General features: G+C 33.4%; 1 protein-coding gene across 1 annotated transcript; it reads left to right on the top strand.

The window, feature by feature from the left end:
• The first annotated feature begins 14,301 nt into the window (after positions 1–14,301).
• LOC147814196 (uncharacterized) lies at positions 14,302–16,137 on the top strand. The gene has a single exon (XM_087160260.1). It carries the CDS (start codon positions 14,302–14,304, stop codon positions 16,135–16,137), a length of 1,836 nt encoding a protein of 611 aa, XP_087016386.1.
• The last annotated feature ends 2,830 nt before the right edge of the window (positions 16,138–18,967 follow it).

Below are 18,967 nucleotides of genomic sequence, written 5' to 3'. Positions count from 1 at the left end.
GCTAATTTAGTCTTACATAATTTTTATATAGATGACGGCTTGTTTGGAGCAGAAAGTGCTGACGAAGCCGTTGCATTAATAAATGAACTTAGTGAGCTTTTGAGAAAAGGAAAATTCGAGCTTCACAAATGGTGTACCAATAGTCCTTCTGTTTTGGAATTTTTAAGTCCACCTGAAAGTATTGACAATACACCATGTAGGACTGCTGACTCTAAATTTATTAAGGTGCTAGGGTTGAGATGGGACCCAAAACATGATGATTTTACCTACAACATTTCCTTTTGTGAGGAGTTTAAGGATGAAAATCCTACAAAAAGGTCTATCCTATCCTGTGTGTCAAAAATCTTTGATCCACTAGGATGGTTATCCCCTATGATCATAACTGCGAAAATTCTAATTCAGGAATTATGGAAGCATCAGTTGGCTTGGGATGATCCAGTACCCCAGGATATTAAGGAGCAGTGGATTAAATATCGAGAAGATATTTCCCAAGTTACGTTAACTGTACCTAGAAAAGTTCTCCTGTACTCCCCATCAGGAATAGAACTTTATTGTTTCTGTGATGCGTCGGAAAAGGCGTACGCTGCAGTTATATACTTGAAATCAACTACCTTAACCACTACACAGGTTAGTGTACTTACATCCAAAACACGCGTCGCACCCTTGAAAACAATATCAATACCGCGCCTTGAACTTTGTTCAGCCGTTTTATTAGCGCACCTTTTACAAACGGTCCTCAAGTCCTTGACTATTCAAATTGACGCAATACGAGCTTTTACAGACTCAACTATAGTTCTTTCATGGTTGAAATCTGAGCCATCACGTTGGCAAATTTTTGTTGCCAATCGTGTTTCCGAAATTCAGTCTATTCTTCCAGTTCAACATTGGAATCATATCAGTTCTGGTCAAAACCCTGCTGATTGCGCTAGTAGAGGACTTCCACCAAATGAGCTAGTTAAATTTGATTTGTGGTGGTCGGGTCCGTCTTGGATGAAAAGTGGTGAAATATCGCATTTGGAGGAAATCCCTCTCTCAACAGACGCTCTCAAAGAAGAACGCAAAAAGACATCGTGCTTGATTGAAACAACTCCTATTGACTTTCCAATCATTTACAATGTTTCATCATATGTTAAGTTAAAAAGAATTATAGCTTGTTGTCTCCGCTTCATAATGAACTGTAAATCTCCGAACAATCGCATAAATGGTTATTTAACTAGTAGTGAGATAAAACTAGCTAGAAACATTTTGGTCAAAATAGTCCAAAAACAAGAATTTCCAAACGAATATCACCAGCTAAAAAATAATAAACCAATTTCTTCGAGTAGTAAGATCCTCTCCTTGAATCCGTTTTTGGATGAAGAGGGCCTTATCCGTGTTGGCGGTAGGTTAGAAAATACACAATTATCGAATGAAAGAAAACATCCTATTCTCCTACCGAAAAAACATCACTTAACTAATCTAATTATAATTCATTATCATGAATCCTTCTTGCATGCTGGAACACTTTTACTATTATCAGTTATTCGCAAAGAATTTTGGATAGTAAATGCTAGATCAGTTATAAAAAAGCAAATCTGGAAATGCATAAAATGGTTTCGATTAAAAGAAAAAACCGCGACACAGATAATGGCTCAATTACCACCTTCAAGAGTAACGCCTTCTAGAGTATTTTCCAAGACTGGTCTGGATTATGCAGGTCCATTCTTCGTGAAACCGCGATCTGGACGTGGAGTCAGATCAGTTAAAATGTACATTTGTATATTTGTGTGCTTCGCGACAAAAGCGGTGCACATCGAAGTTGTTAGAAATTTAACCGCTGAATCATTTATTGCAGCTCTAAAAAGATTTGTTGCGCGAAGAGGAAAACCAAATGAATTATTTTCAGACTGTGGTTCAAATTTTGCTGCTGCAAATAAGGAAATTAATCGAGTGGTTAAATCTCTTCAAAAAGAAGAATCTATCCATCAGTATTTTGCAGATGAGCAAATTAAATGGTACTTTAACCCACCTTCAGCTCCTCACTTTGGAGGAATATGGGAAGGTGCTGTTAAATCCGCAAAATCGCATTTGAAAAGAACAATAGGTGATCATAAATTGACCCTTGAAGAGTTTTTAACTCTTACTGCACAAATTGAATCCTGCTTGAACTCTCGTCCTTTGTGTCCTGTGTCGGACGATCCCGCTGAACTTTCAGCACTTACCCCAGGACATTTCCTTGTGGGAACCGCTCTTTCCTCTATACCAGAAGAGAACCTTCAAAACGAAAACATATCCCCATTAAAACGTTGGCAGTTGACCCACAAACTTTTCCAGAATTTTTTGAAAAGATGGGTTAACGAGTATATTTCCAGCTTACAGCAGCGCCCCAAATGGTTGAAAGAACAGCCTAATTTGAAAATTAACGATTTAGTTCTCATTAAAGAGGACAATATTCCACCTTTGAAGTGGAAATTAGGGCGTATACAAGAAGTTTTTCCTAGTGCTGACGCTAAGGTAAGAGTGGTTAGTGTCAAAACTGAGACTGGAACTTATAAAAGACCCATTCACAAACTGTCAGTTTTACCTATTGACTGATTAACTTTCTTTATTTTAGACTTTTATTTTTGCTTTGTGTTATAGTTATCCGGTTTATACCAAGGAATCTATACATCTGTTTATGATATATATATTTTTTAATTTCATGTATGTTGCATTAGTTTTTTATAATTATCTTTTTATTAGATGTGTATAATTTAATTTTGTTTTTTGTCAATTTATGTGCAAATTTTGAAACTATGTTTCAAGGTGGCCCGGTATGTTGAAGCCGGTATGAATGTAGTAATAGTAGCGCCACCTACATTAATTAGAAAAAAGTTACTTCCTTGTTGGATTCATTGCGTCTAGAGATAGACCAATGCGCTGTTGTCAATAAACGCATAATTAATAATTAATCCGCTATTCATTATTTTTGTTGTTGTTTATCTAAAATTAGATCAACATTATTTTCATGAGCTCGTAATACGAACCACGCAAACCCGCAAACGCAATCAAATACAAAATATTAACACCAGTGTTGCAGAGAAGGGAATGTATTGTGAATGTCTATTTTTCATGAATATTGAAATATTTTCGAATAAATTTTCCAACCTGGAAAAAAAATTTAACACGCCCGTGTTACAAAAAAGGGAATGTATTGTGAATACATGTGTATTGTGAATGTTGATATTACATGGATATTGATTAAGTTTAAGTTATTCTTATCATAAGAATTAATAATATCTTGGTATTCTCAACTTGAGAATTTTTGTTTTTATATGGTATTTGTTCTGATATTGTATTTTACTGAAGATAGTGATTTTCATTGATATAAAGGGGATGTGGATTTGAATTGTTTATATGTAGAAAGAAAATGATTAAGAACGTCAGTCCTAAACCTATTCGTTTGATATTGCTTTAGATTTAATATTTTTAATGAAATCTGGTTTTCATCTAGTGTAGATTTATTTCATTGATATTGATATTAGGCTCACATCTGTGCAGCAGATATATATATAAATAGTTATGTAAAGGTATGTGTTGTTTCAGTTTGATTGCTTTTAATTGTTGTTAAGCGAAACTCATTTTAGAATTAAGAAAACGAAATATAGACTCTTTGATGCGTCAGCCTTTTTGGCGCCAGCAGAAATATATGAGAATTTGTTTTTGTTTTTTCTTTTCCTCTGTTCATTTGAAAGGGGGAAAGGAGACTGTTTATGGTATAAGTAGCCGATTGGCGAAGTGAGTTATTTATGTAGCAGAATTGAATTTAATTCATTTTTATGGTTAGTAAATAAGAAGAGTAGTACTTTCTTTTTATAGAATTGAATATTAAGTTGTGATATTTTTTTCCCCCTTCTCTCTTACGTTCAAGTGGAGAAATAAATGATCTATTTCCTCTTATTTTTGTAAACCAATTATAGTGGTAGTTATAAGAATTTTTAAGGCTTTCTTTTGAATAATTTACTTGATTTATTATTATTGTTATAGTAAGATCTATTTATAAATTTGGAAAATTTCTTTTTTAAGTAAGGCTAAAAAGTGTGACCTGTTTGTGATCGTGGAAGAATTGGGAATAGAGGTTTCGGAGGACCTTAAAATAATTGGATTAAAACAAAAGATAGTTAGTAGTGCAAACTATGAGGAAGAATTTGTTAAAAATTTATGTGAAAATGCTAGGTTACGATAAATGCTAGGAAAATGCTAAAAATTTACGATAAATGCTAGGATTGAAAAAGAAACGTTAGAAACGGAAGAGAAAGATCGGGAATTTGAATTAATGAAACAGGAGAAAGATCGATAATTTGAATTAATGAAACAGGATAAAGATCGGGAATTTGAATTAGTAAAACAGGAGAAGAACAGAGAATTTGAATTAGAAAAAAAATGGTTGGAACTGGAATGCCTTAAAACAAAACAGGATACCGATCCCAATGTTTCTACATCGATTGTAGATTCTACTTTTAGTCAAAATTTTCAAAAGCTTATGCCGAAATTTAACATAAAAACAGATGATATAAGTTTATTTCTCGAACTGTTTGAGAGACAGGTTAAGGTGTTAAAAATTCCTTCAGACAGGTGGGTGTCATATCTTATCGGTACACTACCGACAGAAGTAAATAATTTAATTGCCCGAGAGTCAGAGGAATCAACTCGTGAGTATCCAAATGTTAAATCTTTGTTACTAACAAGATTCAAATTAAGTGCCGAAAAATTTAGACAATTGTTAGTAAAATCACAAAAGAATCCCGATTCAACGGTATGATTTCTATCACGAATTAAGCGCTTATCAGGATGGGTGGCTTGCAGGCCTTAAAATTGAAACTTTTCAAGAGCTCAAAGACTTAATGTTAGTAGATCAGATTAAAAGAAGGGTTTCGCTTGAATTTAAAGAGAACTTTCATGAAGAGTGGGCCTCTATAAAGTCACCTAAAGAATTTGTGACAAAGATTGAGGAATTTGAAGATGCTAGGAACACCATTGATGGGAAATCTAAACCTAACGAACCTAAAAACAAAACAATGTATAAATCTACTAGAAATAATAATTTTGGGGATTATAAATACAAAGATAAACATTTCTCTTGGAGGAAAATTAATGAAACGCGTAATTCTACAAGTAAATCAGAGATTTCTTTTGACCAAAAAAGGAAGTTAAGATGTTACGAATGTGGTTCTATGGAACATCTCAGGCCACACTGTCCTAACCTTAGAATTCCCAAATCTGAGGCAAAAAGGATCGAAACAATATCGGATAAAAACTTATTAGATCCGTATACTTTTGAAGGAATAATAAATGGATTTAAGATGCCCATTCTCAGGGATACAGGAGCAACTGTTGATGTTGTTTGTCAGAAATATGTCAGTAGGGATAGAATGACAGGAGAACACGTTTGGGTTAAACATATTTTTGATAACCATATGACATGTTTACCTGTCGCTAAAATTGATGTAGAGTGTAATTTAGGCATGATAACAACTAAAGCTGTAGTTGTCGGAAATGACTTACAAGGGAAACTAGGGAAGTGTGACTCGCCAATTTTTAAATAAACTAGTGGGATGTATGCCTTATGAGGAATAATTTTAGGGGGCAACATTCGTTTCGGCCCATAGAAGGTCCTATGAAAGAAAAAAAAATTATTCAATATATAGAAAATACGGTATTTTATTACTTGTTGTTGTTGTAGTTCATTCACGTCGCACTGGAGCTGCACAATGGGCTATAGGCGACGGTCTGGGAAACATCCCTGAGGATGATCCGAAGACATGCCATCACAATTTTGATCCTCTGCAGAGGGGATGGCACCCCCGCTTCGGTAGCCCGACGACCTACACGCGAAGTAGAGCATTTTATTACTTCAATGCAGACTATTAGTTATTGTAATTGTCTCATACTCCAATTAATTTGTAATTAATTGGTAGATTAATTACTTTTCCAATTAATAAATTAATTGGCAAATTTATTAATTAATTATTAATTAAATAATTATTAATTATTAATTAATTATTAGTTAATTAATTATTAATTAATTATTAATTGATTAATTAATTGATTTGCAATTACATACTCTAATTATTTCAGAAAAAAATTCTTAAAATTTTAAAAAGTTTGAAGTAAATTTTTTTTTTTTTTTTAATTAGCCTAACAGGTTTTTCGGAAAAACTACAGATATATAAAATTTTCGAAATCAATTTTGACAATAAATATGCATTATATAGTACGTGAAAGTAACACAAAAATTAATTGGAGAATGAGGTAATTACAATGACTAATAATCTGCATCTGAAGTAATAAAACACCGATTTTTCTATATATTGAATTATTTTTTTATCTCTCATAGGACCTTCTATTGGCCGAAACGAATGTTGCCCCCTAAAATTATTCCTCATAAGGCATACATCCCACTAGTTTATTTCAAAATTGGCGAGTCACACTTCCCTAGTTTCCCTTGTTAGATCAGGGACGTTATCTTTTAGGAAACGAAACTGCGTCTCTTTTTGAACAATCTGGGGAAAATGGTGGTTCAAAAATTGAAACTGTAAATGCCGTTATTACAAGGTCTCAAAATCAACAGATTAAAAATCAGGAAAATTTAGTCGACAAGGAGTTAGACGTCGAAGAGGAAAACGTTGAACTTGAAGAGAGTGAGATAGGGAGTGATTCACAGGATATGGACGTTTTACCTCAGTTAGATAAAAATGACTCGTCTCTAGATGTTATTAAAATTGACTCTAGTACTTTTATTGGAGAACAGAAAAAAGCAGAGAGTTAGTACCATTCTTTGAGTTAGCTGAAAATGAGGATAATCAAACTGATTTTAAAATAATTAATGGGGTTTTAGTGAGGAAAAAAATGGATAAATTGGGGTTTGAAAAAAATCAGATCGTTGTTCCTGAAACACTTAGGGAGCAAGTTAAAAGGATAAGTCGCGAAGACACATCTTGTCATTTAGGGATCAATAAAACGAAGGGCAATTTGGGGAGGCATTTTTACTGGCCAAATTGTTATAAAGGTATTGAAGCTGCTCCTGACTGGGAAACTCAAATACCTCTTGCTCTTTTTGCATTAAGAACTGTAACGCATGATAGTACCGGGTTTAGTCCTTCTGAACTTGTGCATGGAAATAATCTTAGGACTCCCAACGCATTATTGTACGAAAAATGGTTAGATCCTTCCGACGAGGAGAATACGGTAGTGCAATACGTTTTTGAGTTAATAAATTGCTTAAAACGCAGCCAGGATTTAGCTAAAGAAAAAATGGAAGAAACTAGGGACAAAAGAAAAAATTGGTACGATCGTAATGCTGTTAAACGGGAATTTCACGAGGGTGACTCAGTGCTTGTTTTGACCGTAAATCTACCTCATAAATTAGCTCCTCAATGGAAAGGACCAGGTCGAATTGAAAAAAAGTTATCAGAGACCAATTATGTGGTTAGTTTTGAGGGTAAGCAGGAACAAAATAAAGTTTATCACATTAACATGCTAAAGTCTTATTGTAAAAGACCTGAACTAGTTAATATAGTAGATCTTACGAAGAATGAGTCCTTTGAGTCTGAAATAGATGCAGATTTCCCTTACATGTTATCCGATCCTAATGTGTATGATTTTAACGAAATAGTTTAATCAAATAATTTAAATAAAAGGTTAAATGAGGAACAAATCAACCAATTAAAAAACTTGTTATTTAAGTATCGTAAAATGTTCTCAAATATTCCAGGGAAAACGCATTTAGTTGAGCATGATATTGAATTAATTAGTGATAAAAGAATTCAACAAAAACCCTATAGAGTGACGCATCGCCAAAATGAATTGCTTAAAGCGGAAATTGATAAAATGTTGAAGTATAATATTATAGAACCAGGTGATTCTGATTATATATCCCCAATGATCTTAGTTGAAACTCCGGGTAAGGAACCTAGGCCCTGTATAGATTATCGTAAATTGAATGAAATAACGCTAACTAAATTTTATCCTATTCCGAACATTGAACAGCGAGTAGAAACTGTAGCAGCTGCCAAATATATCAGTTTAATTGATTTAACCAAAGGATATTGGCAAATTCCGTTGAATAGTAGTGCTCAGAAAAAAGCGGCTTTTGCCACAATGTTTGGAACCTATAGACCTTTGCGTATGCCGTTCGGGCTCAAAAATGCCCCATATCACTTTAGTAAGATGATTAGTGAAATTTTAAAAGGGTGTGAGGATTTCGCAATTCCTTATCTTGATGACATTGTGATATTTTCGCAAACTTGGGAAGAGCACTTGCAACATTTACAAGAGGTTTTAGAGCGAATAAAGAATGCTAACTTGACTATAAAAACAATTAAGTGTAAATTTGTGCAAGAGGAAGTAAAATATCTTGGGCATGTTGTTGGTAACGGAAAACGTTCACCCGCGGAACTTAAAGTGAAAACTATTCAAAATTTTCCTATACCCACTTGTAAAACAGAAATTAGGGCTTTCTTATGCCTCTATCACACGAGAGAAAAATATGTGCAACTGCAAGTGTAACTGCAAGTGTAAGTGAAACTCGAAGCGCAATTCCTCCGTTCGGAGTTGCCGAAAGGGTTGCTTAATTGCCTGAACGGTTGCATGTAATTGGGTTACCATATTTTGTTATTTATCTTTACTTTTGGCTCATATTTTACTTTATCCTATTTTATTATATCATAGTTTCTGAACGATGTTCGTAAAGGGAGGAAAAAGAAATCACAGACGCTGTAGAATATTGATTGATTTTGATTTAATTTATTACATTTGTATTTGTGTTAAGTCTTTTTTTCAGCAGCAAATTAAAATTCTAAAAAACTTTATTTCCCCAATAGTGAAGTAGCATAGTATAAAAAGGATTATGATTTCTACCTCATAATATGAGATGATATTAAGATATCATTGAATTTCATGCTGCGTCCCTGAAAGGATAAGGGGGTGAAAGGGAGATGGACTTAAATACTATCTAGAATTTTGAATTTTTTTTTTATCTTGATTTGAGTGACTAAGGTATAAAACATAGTGCGTAGAGTTTTTGAAAAGTGCTTAAAGGTGCTTATTTTCGATTTTCATTTTTTAAAGGCCCTTAAAGGTGCTTTTCTTAATGGGTGTTTTTAAAAGGTGCTTTATTTTCCCTTTTCGAAAATGAAATTTATGAAAGGGAATGTCGATTTTCGCCACGTATTATGTAAAAACGTGTTTTTCACATTTTTCTATTTCACGTTTTCAGAATTCATTCAACCACGATCAATTTCAGCGTACCGTCAGTCCATAGCGTGTGAAAGCGCCAAACATTTTACAGGTTTGGTGAAGTACTTGCGAGTCCGCTTGTGCGTCTAGTGAGCTGGGTTCGGTGAGATCCTTGCTTTCTCATGTGCAACTCTGCTGTATTTTGCAAGATATTCTCAATTTCAGGCTTTATTTTTCACCCTCTGAAATCGAACCGAAAAATCGCTTGATCATTTTTTAATGGCTAATATAATCAAGAAAAGAGTTCTTTGTCAAATTCTAGTTATTTTATCATGATCATGTGAAGTCTGAGATTTATTTTGCATTTTGTCAATTTACATAGTGCTTAAAAATATTTTTTGAGTGCCTAAAATGTTCTTAAAAGTTGCTTATTTTCTGTTGAATTTGGCTCCGCACCCTGTAAAAGCATAGTTTATTTATATATATTTACTATCTAACATGCTAGCTAGGCAAGTGCGGTATCGTTATCTATGTATACGCTAAATCGAATGAGAATAAAAACAAGCTGTCTGATTTAATAGTTTAGCTACTCGAAAATTTATAAAAGTTTCATGTGTAGAAAAGACAATTTTATGACTTATACCATTTTATGCAACTGACATTGCTATCTAAACAAGTAAGGCATTTCTTCAAATTTAATTTTTTAAGCTTAATTAAAAAACATAGTCCTTTGAAATAATTCTTTAGAAGAAATGAGGGCTTAATGTATGAAATATACAATTTTTGACTTTCCTTTTGCTCATAAAATATTTATAACATCAAAACTATTAGTTCTATCAAATCAATTCTATTTTTTTAATTTAGTCTAAAAAATACATAATAAACAATGTCTATACTACTAATGTCTATACTTGTCTATACTACAATGTGTCAGAATTTTATTGTCATCAAATTAATTTACATTGTATTAAGGAATCATCACGCCCGGTGGCTGAGCGGTAGCTCTTCGCGCTGTCGTGCCACAGGTCCCTGGTTCGATCGTCGGACCGAGCAAGGTTGACTCAGCCTTTCATTCCTTCAGTGGGTCGATAAATGAGTACCAAGCATACTTGGGAGCTAAACACTGGGGGTTTCACGTATGGCTGACTTCCTAACCGGAAAAATGCTCCTGCATTCCAGAGCCCAAAGGTCAAGAAAACTGAGATGGGCACAGAAGGCCTTGGCCCTCTGTGGGCTGTGCCGCTGAATTTAGTTTAGTTTTTAAGGGATCATCAATTTTATTCATTTACACATTGCATATCAGGAGTATCACTTTTATGAAAATTATTTTTTCCAATTTCTTAGTAAAATTGTTTTTTAAATATAAGAGGATTTTCAATGTCATACTTACAATTTATTATTGTAAAATTTAAAACATTCTTTATTGATATGAGATAATTTAATTAAAAATTATAGGATTTATTTTAGGACAAATTTATTGTAATATACAGTATATAAATTAAAATTTATTTATAACTATGAAAAAAAAAACAATATTTTATTAAGAACATACTTTTTATGTATCATATTATTTTGTTACAGACTTTTACATGTTTTGTTTTGCATTTTAAATAATACAAGAATCAATTTAAAAAACAAAACATTTATTGTCAGGTGAAACATTTAGAACATTATTCATTTTCATTTCTTATTTTTTAATTTCTTTCATAAAAACAGTATTGCATCTCTTTCCTTCTTCACCAGACAAACCTTACAGGATTATACGAAATATCTGAAATAAAAGAAAGAAATCACTTTCATGATAAAATTTTACCAACACATTATTAGAATAAGAGAGATTAAATACCATTAATTTGAAATCATTTAAGTCCTTGGGTATCCCCTTTAAACTTATTTTAAGTTTGACAGATATTTTGATTAGAGTTCTAAGATTATTCTATACACTAATGAAAGATGGCAGGTATATTTGGTTTTGTAGTTCTTATGTTTGGATTGAAATTTGTTTTAAGAAAAATAGATTGTATTTATGATCGAAGACTATTAAAAATTTATGTATATTGAAAAATTAGTAAGGTACACTTACATACTTACTGTCATTGTAGAAAAGCTAAGTATCAAAATATAAATGTGAAGTATAAATAAAAAGTAAAGTATCATTAGTAAATCATCACACACACAAAAAAAAAAAGAATTGAGGGGATGAATGTAGAAACAGACAAGGAGATTGGAAATTTGCATTTTAGATTTTCAAAAATTAAAAGAATTCTTAGGGAAGAATAAAATAATTAATTCACAAATAATTATAATAATAAAAAAATTTCAAATAATCGGACACATGCCTTTACAATCAACAGTAATAAAGTTTAAAATTTGAAAATAAAGAAATATAATCATTATTATATTTTATGTTATAATAATGTAACAAAGTTTGGCGAGTTGCTTGGCAAATATTTCAAAGTAAAGCTTTTCGACAGTATAAATCTTTACATATATAAAAATTGAAATTATTTCTATTTAAAGTAATTAAAACTTTGATCGGAACAAATTATAACAAGTTTTAATTTTATTAGCTTAAAATAAATAAATATTTTAAAAGAAAATTTATCTAGAAAATAGTGTACTATACTCACCGATACTAAAATGATGTGCAGGTTCCTGTTATGGTAGTACATCAACTGCATTGAGATGGTTATTTCATCGTGTGAAAGTATTTTTAATGCTTTGATTTTAAAGAAAATGTTATTATTAAACTAAAAAACTGTTCCGTTTCGTCTATAAAAAAATTTCATCCGATCATCCTCTTCACCAACGTCGCCGCCATTTTTATTTACATTTGTATACGTCATCACATAAAATTGAAACGTCATAAAAGCAAACGATCTGATTGGTTCATGAAAGAAATTGCCTGAACGGTTGCAGATATTTCGTGCAACCGTGATTTCTATATCACACGAGCAATTTTTGGAGAAATTTCACTTACAGTTGCACTTACACTTGCAGTTGCACATATTTTCTCTCGTGTGATATAGCCATTAGGGTTTGGCTGGGTATTACCGTCAATACATTCCTATGTTTTCAGTGATAACTGCGCCACTCACGGAATTGTTAAAGGGTAAAAATAAAAAAGGAAAAGTTGTGTGGAATGAGGAATGCACTCAAGCATTTAATTCTTTAAAGGACAAACTTGCGAATAAGCCTATTTTACATGCGCCAGATTTTTCAAAACCATTTATTTTGCAAACAGATTCGTCAGATTTAGGATATGGGATTATCTTAGCTCAAAAAGATGATGAGGGAAATGAACATCCGATTTTGTACTTAAGCAAAAACTTCACATCAGCTGAGCAAAAATATTCCACAACCGAAAAGGAATGCGCTGCAATCGTATACGGTGTTAAAAAGCTAAAGGGATATATTGATGGGCAAACAGAATTTTGTATCCAAACAGATCATAATCCTCTTGTTTGGCTGAAAAAGAATGCCGGACAAAATCCGCGACTTCTTCGCTGGTCTTTGGCATTGCAATCGTATAATTATAAGATAGAACATAAAAAAGGAAAGGATAACTCTAACGTAGACTGTTTAAGTCGAAATCCTTTATACAAGGATTGATAAGAGATATTATTTTTTTCTTATTTGTTCATATTCATTCTAAATTGTGTTTTATATTGTTTAATATTCATATTAACTTGTTTTGTATTCATAGTCAAGTGTTTTGTATTTGTAATCAATTGTTTTGCATAGTTACCTGTATTAAACTAAATTGTTTTATGTAGTAAGTGCATGTACATAAATGTTGAAAATTTTTGGTTAGCAAGATTTCATATGCATATTACATTTATATCCTTCTATATTCTACAAACTCCTGAACTTATATCTATATATGTATATGAAGAACTAAACGTTTCTTAGATGGTAATATTTTTTCTTATGGCCTGGTGATGATGAGAGAACTCCCTACCTTACTGCCCTCATTGAAAGTTTTTTTCTTCCTTTGCTTTCCCCTATGTATCGGGAAAGGCAAAGTCTGGTGGTAGGAGGAGCTTGTAAGATTTCAATTCCGTAAGATTATTAACTCTCCATTTTAATAAACAAAAACAGAAATAATTTATAACAGTTAGAGAATTAAGCGCGCCTATCTTGGCGAGTGGTGGCCGTTTTGGCGAGGAGATGTGGAGTTGGTTCGAGGAAGTTGAAATGAGAACACGGACTTTGGACGTTCTCTCGCTCGAGATTTTTTTATATATTATTTCATGTGTTGAATATGTGTGTGTGCATTTGTTTGTGTTGTGGAAACGAAGAGTTTGATTAGATAATAGTTTCCAACCTGGACTATTTATTTGTGCCACACATTACAATCCTTAATAGATTTTATTGTCAAACACCGTGTATTTGGAGAGACGCGCTGTTGGATGTATTCCATTGAATGGCAAAAAAGAGGTTTACCACATGCGCATATTTTAATATGGATGATGGAAAAGATAACACCAAACAGAATTGATGAAATCATCTCTGCAGAAATACCAGACATAGAAATTAATAAAGACTTGCACGATATTGTCTCAAAAAATATGATTCACGGTTCATGTGGCTCCCGAAATAATAATTCACCATGCATGTCAGATGGAAAGTGCTCAAAGCGGTATCCTAGAGACTTACTTGGTGAAAGTATTTCAGGCAATGATGGATATCCACTCTATCGACGACGATCTACCGAAGATGGTGGAAAATCCATTAAACTAAAAGTACTCAACAATACTATTGATGTTGATAATCGTTGGGTAGTTTCATATTCTCCATTACTGCTAAAAACGTATAACGCACACATAAAGTTTGAGTACTGTAATTCAGTGAAAGCTATAAAATATATTTGCAAATATGTGAACAAAGGAAGCGATATGGCAGTGTATGCAGTGGAAAATACAACTGCTTCTAACGATGAAGTCACCCAATATCAACTGGGACACTACATAAGTAGAAATAAGGCTGTGGCGTATTTTATCAATTTCCATTCATGAGCGATATCCAACCGTTGTTCATTTAGCAGTACATCTTGAAAATGGACAGCGTGTGTATTTTACATCAGAAAATGTACGTGCAAGAGCAATGTCACCAACGCCAACAACATTAACTGAATTTTTCGCATTATGTAGAAATGATACCTTCGCAAGAACGCTACTGTACTCTGAAGTACCAACTTATTTTACGTGGAATACATCATCAAGAAAATTTCAGCGTCGTAAACAAGGTAGAGCAGTACAAGATCATCTAAATTTATATTCCACAGATGCATTGGGTCGTCTGTACACTGTACATCCAAATAACGCAGAATGCTTTTACCTGAGATTATTATTAATCAATGTTCGGGGACCAACATCTTTCCAAGAATTAAAAACAGTCAATGGCCATGTGTGTGCTACATTTCGTGAGGCTTGCCAGAAATTAAGTCTCTTAGAAAACGATGCTCATTGGGATATTTCACTCGCTGATGCTTCTAATACAGTTCAACCACCACAGATACGTACACTATTTTCCATCATACTAACTACATGTTTTTTGGCTAATCCAAAGGATCTTTGGGAAAAATATAAAGACTATATGAGTGAAGACATTTTACATCGCATACGTAGAATAAATGCTAATCCCAACATTCAATTTACATCAAATATATACAATGAAGCATTGATTTTAATTGAGAATGCATGTTTGACAATAGCCAACAAATCACTGACAGAATTGGGAATGATTGCTCCAAATAGATCTGGTAATGACATTTTCGATCGTGATATACAACGAGAAACGCACTTCGATGTTAATGAATTACAAACATTTGTTCGAATTAATCTTCCGAAATTGGTATTTGAACAACGAACAGCATATGACACAATTATAAATGCAATATCTAACAAGAGTTGTGGCTTATATTTCTTAGATGCACCTGCAGGTACTGGCAAAACTTTTCTTGTTTCAATTATTCTGGCAACTATAAGATCACAAAATAATATTGCAATTGCTATTGCATCATCTGGTATTGCAGCAACTCTTTTGGACGGTGGTCGGACAGCACATTCAGCATTGAAATTGCCATTAAATGTGCAGGTAATTGAAACTCCAACATGTAATATTAGCAAAGATTCTGGGATGGGAAAAGTACTAAGATCATGTCAGCTTATAATATGGGATGAATGCACCATGGCACACAAGAAATCATTAGAAGCACTCAATCGCACATTAAAAGATTTGAGAGGAAAGGAGCAGCTCTTTGGTGGTGTACTCATTTTGCTAGCTGGTGATTTTAGACAAACTCTACCAGTTATATCCCGTTCAACACCAGCAGATGAATTGAATGCATGTCTCAAATCATCAGTGTTATGGCGGTATGTGGAGAAAATATCTTTAAAGACCAATATGCGTATTCAATTACAACAAGATGAATCTTCTGAACGATTTACAAAACAATTGTTAGATATTGGGAATGGTAAAATAGAAATGGACCAATCCACACACTGTATTACATTACCAGAAAACTTTTGTCACATTGTAAAATCCACTGATGAATTGATTGCAAAAGTTTTTCCAAATTTATCGCAGAATTATAAAAATAATCAATGGGTTAGTGAGCGTGCTATATTGGCAGCCAAAAACATTTATGTGAATTTAATAAACTGTAAAATTCAAAATGAAATACCTGATGAAGAAACAACATATAAATCCATAGATACTGTTGCCAATCAAGATGAATCAGTTAATTATCCAATAGAATTTTTAAATTCATTGGATCTACCAGGAATGCCACAGCATATTTTATCTTTGAAAATTGGTTCCCCAATCATCCTTCTACGAAATATAAATCCCCCGCGACTATGCAATGGGACTAGGCTATCAGTAAAAAAATTAATGAATAACATAATTGAGGCAACCATTTTAAATGGAAAACACTAAGGAGAACATGAACTAATACCACGCATTCCCATGATACCAACGAATACTATATTTGAATTCAAACGTCTACAGTTTCCAGTACGACTAGCCTTTGCAATGACCATTAACAAAGCACAGGGACAATCATTGCAAGTATGTGGATTAAATTTGAAAAATCCATGCTTCTCACATGGACAGCTGTACGTTGCGTGTTCACGAGTTGGAAAACCATCAAATTTATTTGTTCTTGCACCAGATAGGAAAACAAAAAATGTTGTATATTTACAAGCACTACTAAGATAAAGTTCACCATCAATCACCAAATATCATTCATTTCATGATGATATCGTTTGCAATATTGCTTAATATCACAAGTGAAGAAACATGTTTATTCTACCATCAACTATGTATATCTACGTTTCATTATATTCAAATGACATATATGTAGGGATAATTTTATTATTAATTTCCATTTTGATGTATTGTATACATTTGATCATAAATCACAGCAACGTGTGAACGGGTACAGCTAGTAATCTATATATAAAAATGAATGTAATGTGTGTGAATGCATGTCTTTTATAGACTCCTAAAACATTTGACAGAAAACGATGAAATTTCCTATGCAGATTGTTTCAAGCACGAGGAAGGTCACTGTCAACATTAGAACATTCTACGAAAACTAATTCAAACTACTTCCTGCTCTATCCCCAATCATCCGTATAATATGATGAATAGGTCCAAAAAGAGTCCATGTGAGACCTCAGATGTCCTATTAAATTTTCATGACTATGACTCGACATGTATCCTATATATTTATAGCTTAGGTGAATGAGTTAATGACCCCTGTCAAAAGAATGCTTAAATAAATAAAGCATATAAGTATGGGAATTCTGTTTCGATGTTTTGATATGGGCTTTCTACTAGTTTTCCTCTCCTACGATAAAAGACCAATTTCGATAAAGCTCGCTTAAGTCGAAAATACTGAGCTCTTACTCTCATCCTCGTTAGAGTAAATTCCTTTAGCTCTATGATTGCTTCAACTTAATTAGCTTTACTTTATACGACAACTTCGTATAATAAATATTTTTCACTATTGAAAATTGAAAATAACGCCTACGTTTGGCTCAAAGCTTCGCTAAGAATTAAGAACTGCATGGTTTCAGTAATAAATATTCTGAATCTCTTGACTTGATATAAATTGTAGCAGAGTACCTGCCCGCGAAACGGGAATCTCACTTCTTCATCTGATGATATGATATAAAAGTTGAGACTGAATGGCTTGGCAAGAAAAAGATTCCAGTGTTGGCTGTGAAGCCTCTGTTAAATTACAGTCAAATCTAAGTTAAAAGCTGAAGGTAATTCATAGTCTGATAATTACGGGGGAAGTCCCTTGAGTCAATAACAAATGAAAAATATAATATGTACAGAATTATATACAGTGAAATCTGAAAAGTATATATATTTACATTATTTACAAATTGTGTATCTCTGCTAAAACGATGACCCGGTCGTCCCGGTGCTCGACCGCTCGTGCCGGGTTACTCATCGTACTGAGGTTAATAGACCTGCAGCTTGCCCGGATCGGACCCTACAGGGTTGCTCCTGCACCGGGTTCGCCGTAGGCCTAGTGTTATGACTGTGTTTGTTTGTGTAATGAAATGTTTTGAAACGGATAGGGGGGGGCTATCTGTTTGTCTTATTAAATTTGCTTGAAAGGATACTATCCGAGAGAAAGAAGTTTATAATCGGGTTATGATTTCTAGCTTCTGGTATTAACTTTTTATCCACGGTCCTGCTAAAATCTGCTGTACTTGATTTTAAGGCGTTTCCATAGAAACTTGCATTTATTTGGCAGATAAATTCATGTACTGTGTCTAATTTTAGATCTCTTCTCAGAGCTTCGTTCTTGATGTAGAGCGGAGCCCCAGTCATTCCTCTAATGATTTTATTTTGTACTGCATTTATTCTTTTAATTTGGGTAGCAGTGATGCAATTCCAAGCGGGGCTTGCATGTGTAATGATTGGCCTTATGTGTGTAATGTATAAGAGCCTTTTGAGGTTTAAGGGCAATTTAGAGTTGTGGTTCAATATCGGTCTTAAGCTTGAGTAGGCTGCCATGGCTCTGTTCCAAACTTTCTCTATATGGTTATTCCATTGTTAGCCTACAGTTTAGTGTTACTCCAAGGTAGTCTGCTTTTGTGACTCTTGGAATAGTATTGTTGAATAGAATGACATTATCCGTAATTTGTTTATTTTTCTTTTTTCTTCTGATCACTAGTAGCTGAGATTTATCTGTATTGATAGAGATTTTATTACAAGCACACCAGTCTTCAATGGCTGGGATATAGTCATTTAGCTTTTTCACCCCGTGATTTGGGTTTACTGATCTTGTAGCTAGTGCTGTATCGTCAGCGTAGAATGCAATTAGATAATTTTTATTTCCTTCTTCAACCGGGAAATCATGAGTACCGGTCCGAGTATACACCCTTGTGGGACTCCGGCTCTAATTTGTCTTTTATCTGATAGTTTATTGTTAGGTTTAACTTGAAAATTTCTATTGCTGAGATAAGAGTTGATAATCTGAATTAAGTCTGGTGTAGGCTTATTTTTAATTAGCTTGGTGATTAGCCCTGTATGCCAGACGCGGTCGAAGGCTTTCGCCACGCCCAACATAAGCAGGGCTGTAGTTTCTTTCTTATGAATTCCATCACTTATGAAATTAATTAATCTGGTTAACTGCTTCGTCGTTGAAAGGTTTTTTCGGAAGCCGTACTGTTGTTTTGGTATAAAGTTTAAGTGAGGTTGTTGTCTATTTAATAGAAGCCTTTCAAATATTTTGCCAAATGTC

The sequence above is a fragment of the Parasteatoda tepidariorum genome, chromosome 3, assembly GCF_982258835.1.
Source record: "Parasteatoda tepidariorum strain Cologne lab strain chromosome 3, Ptep-v5.0, whole genome shotgun sequence".
NCBI lineage: Eukaryota > Metazoa > Arthropoda > Arachnida > Araneae > Theridiidae > Parasteatoda > Parasteatoda tepidariorum.
Note: the sequence above shows the minus strand (reverse complement) of the source record. Positions and strands in the feature narration are given on the sequence as shown.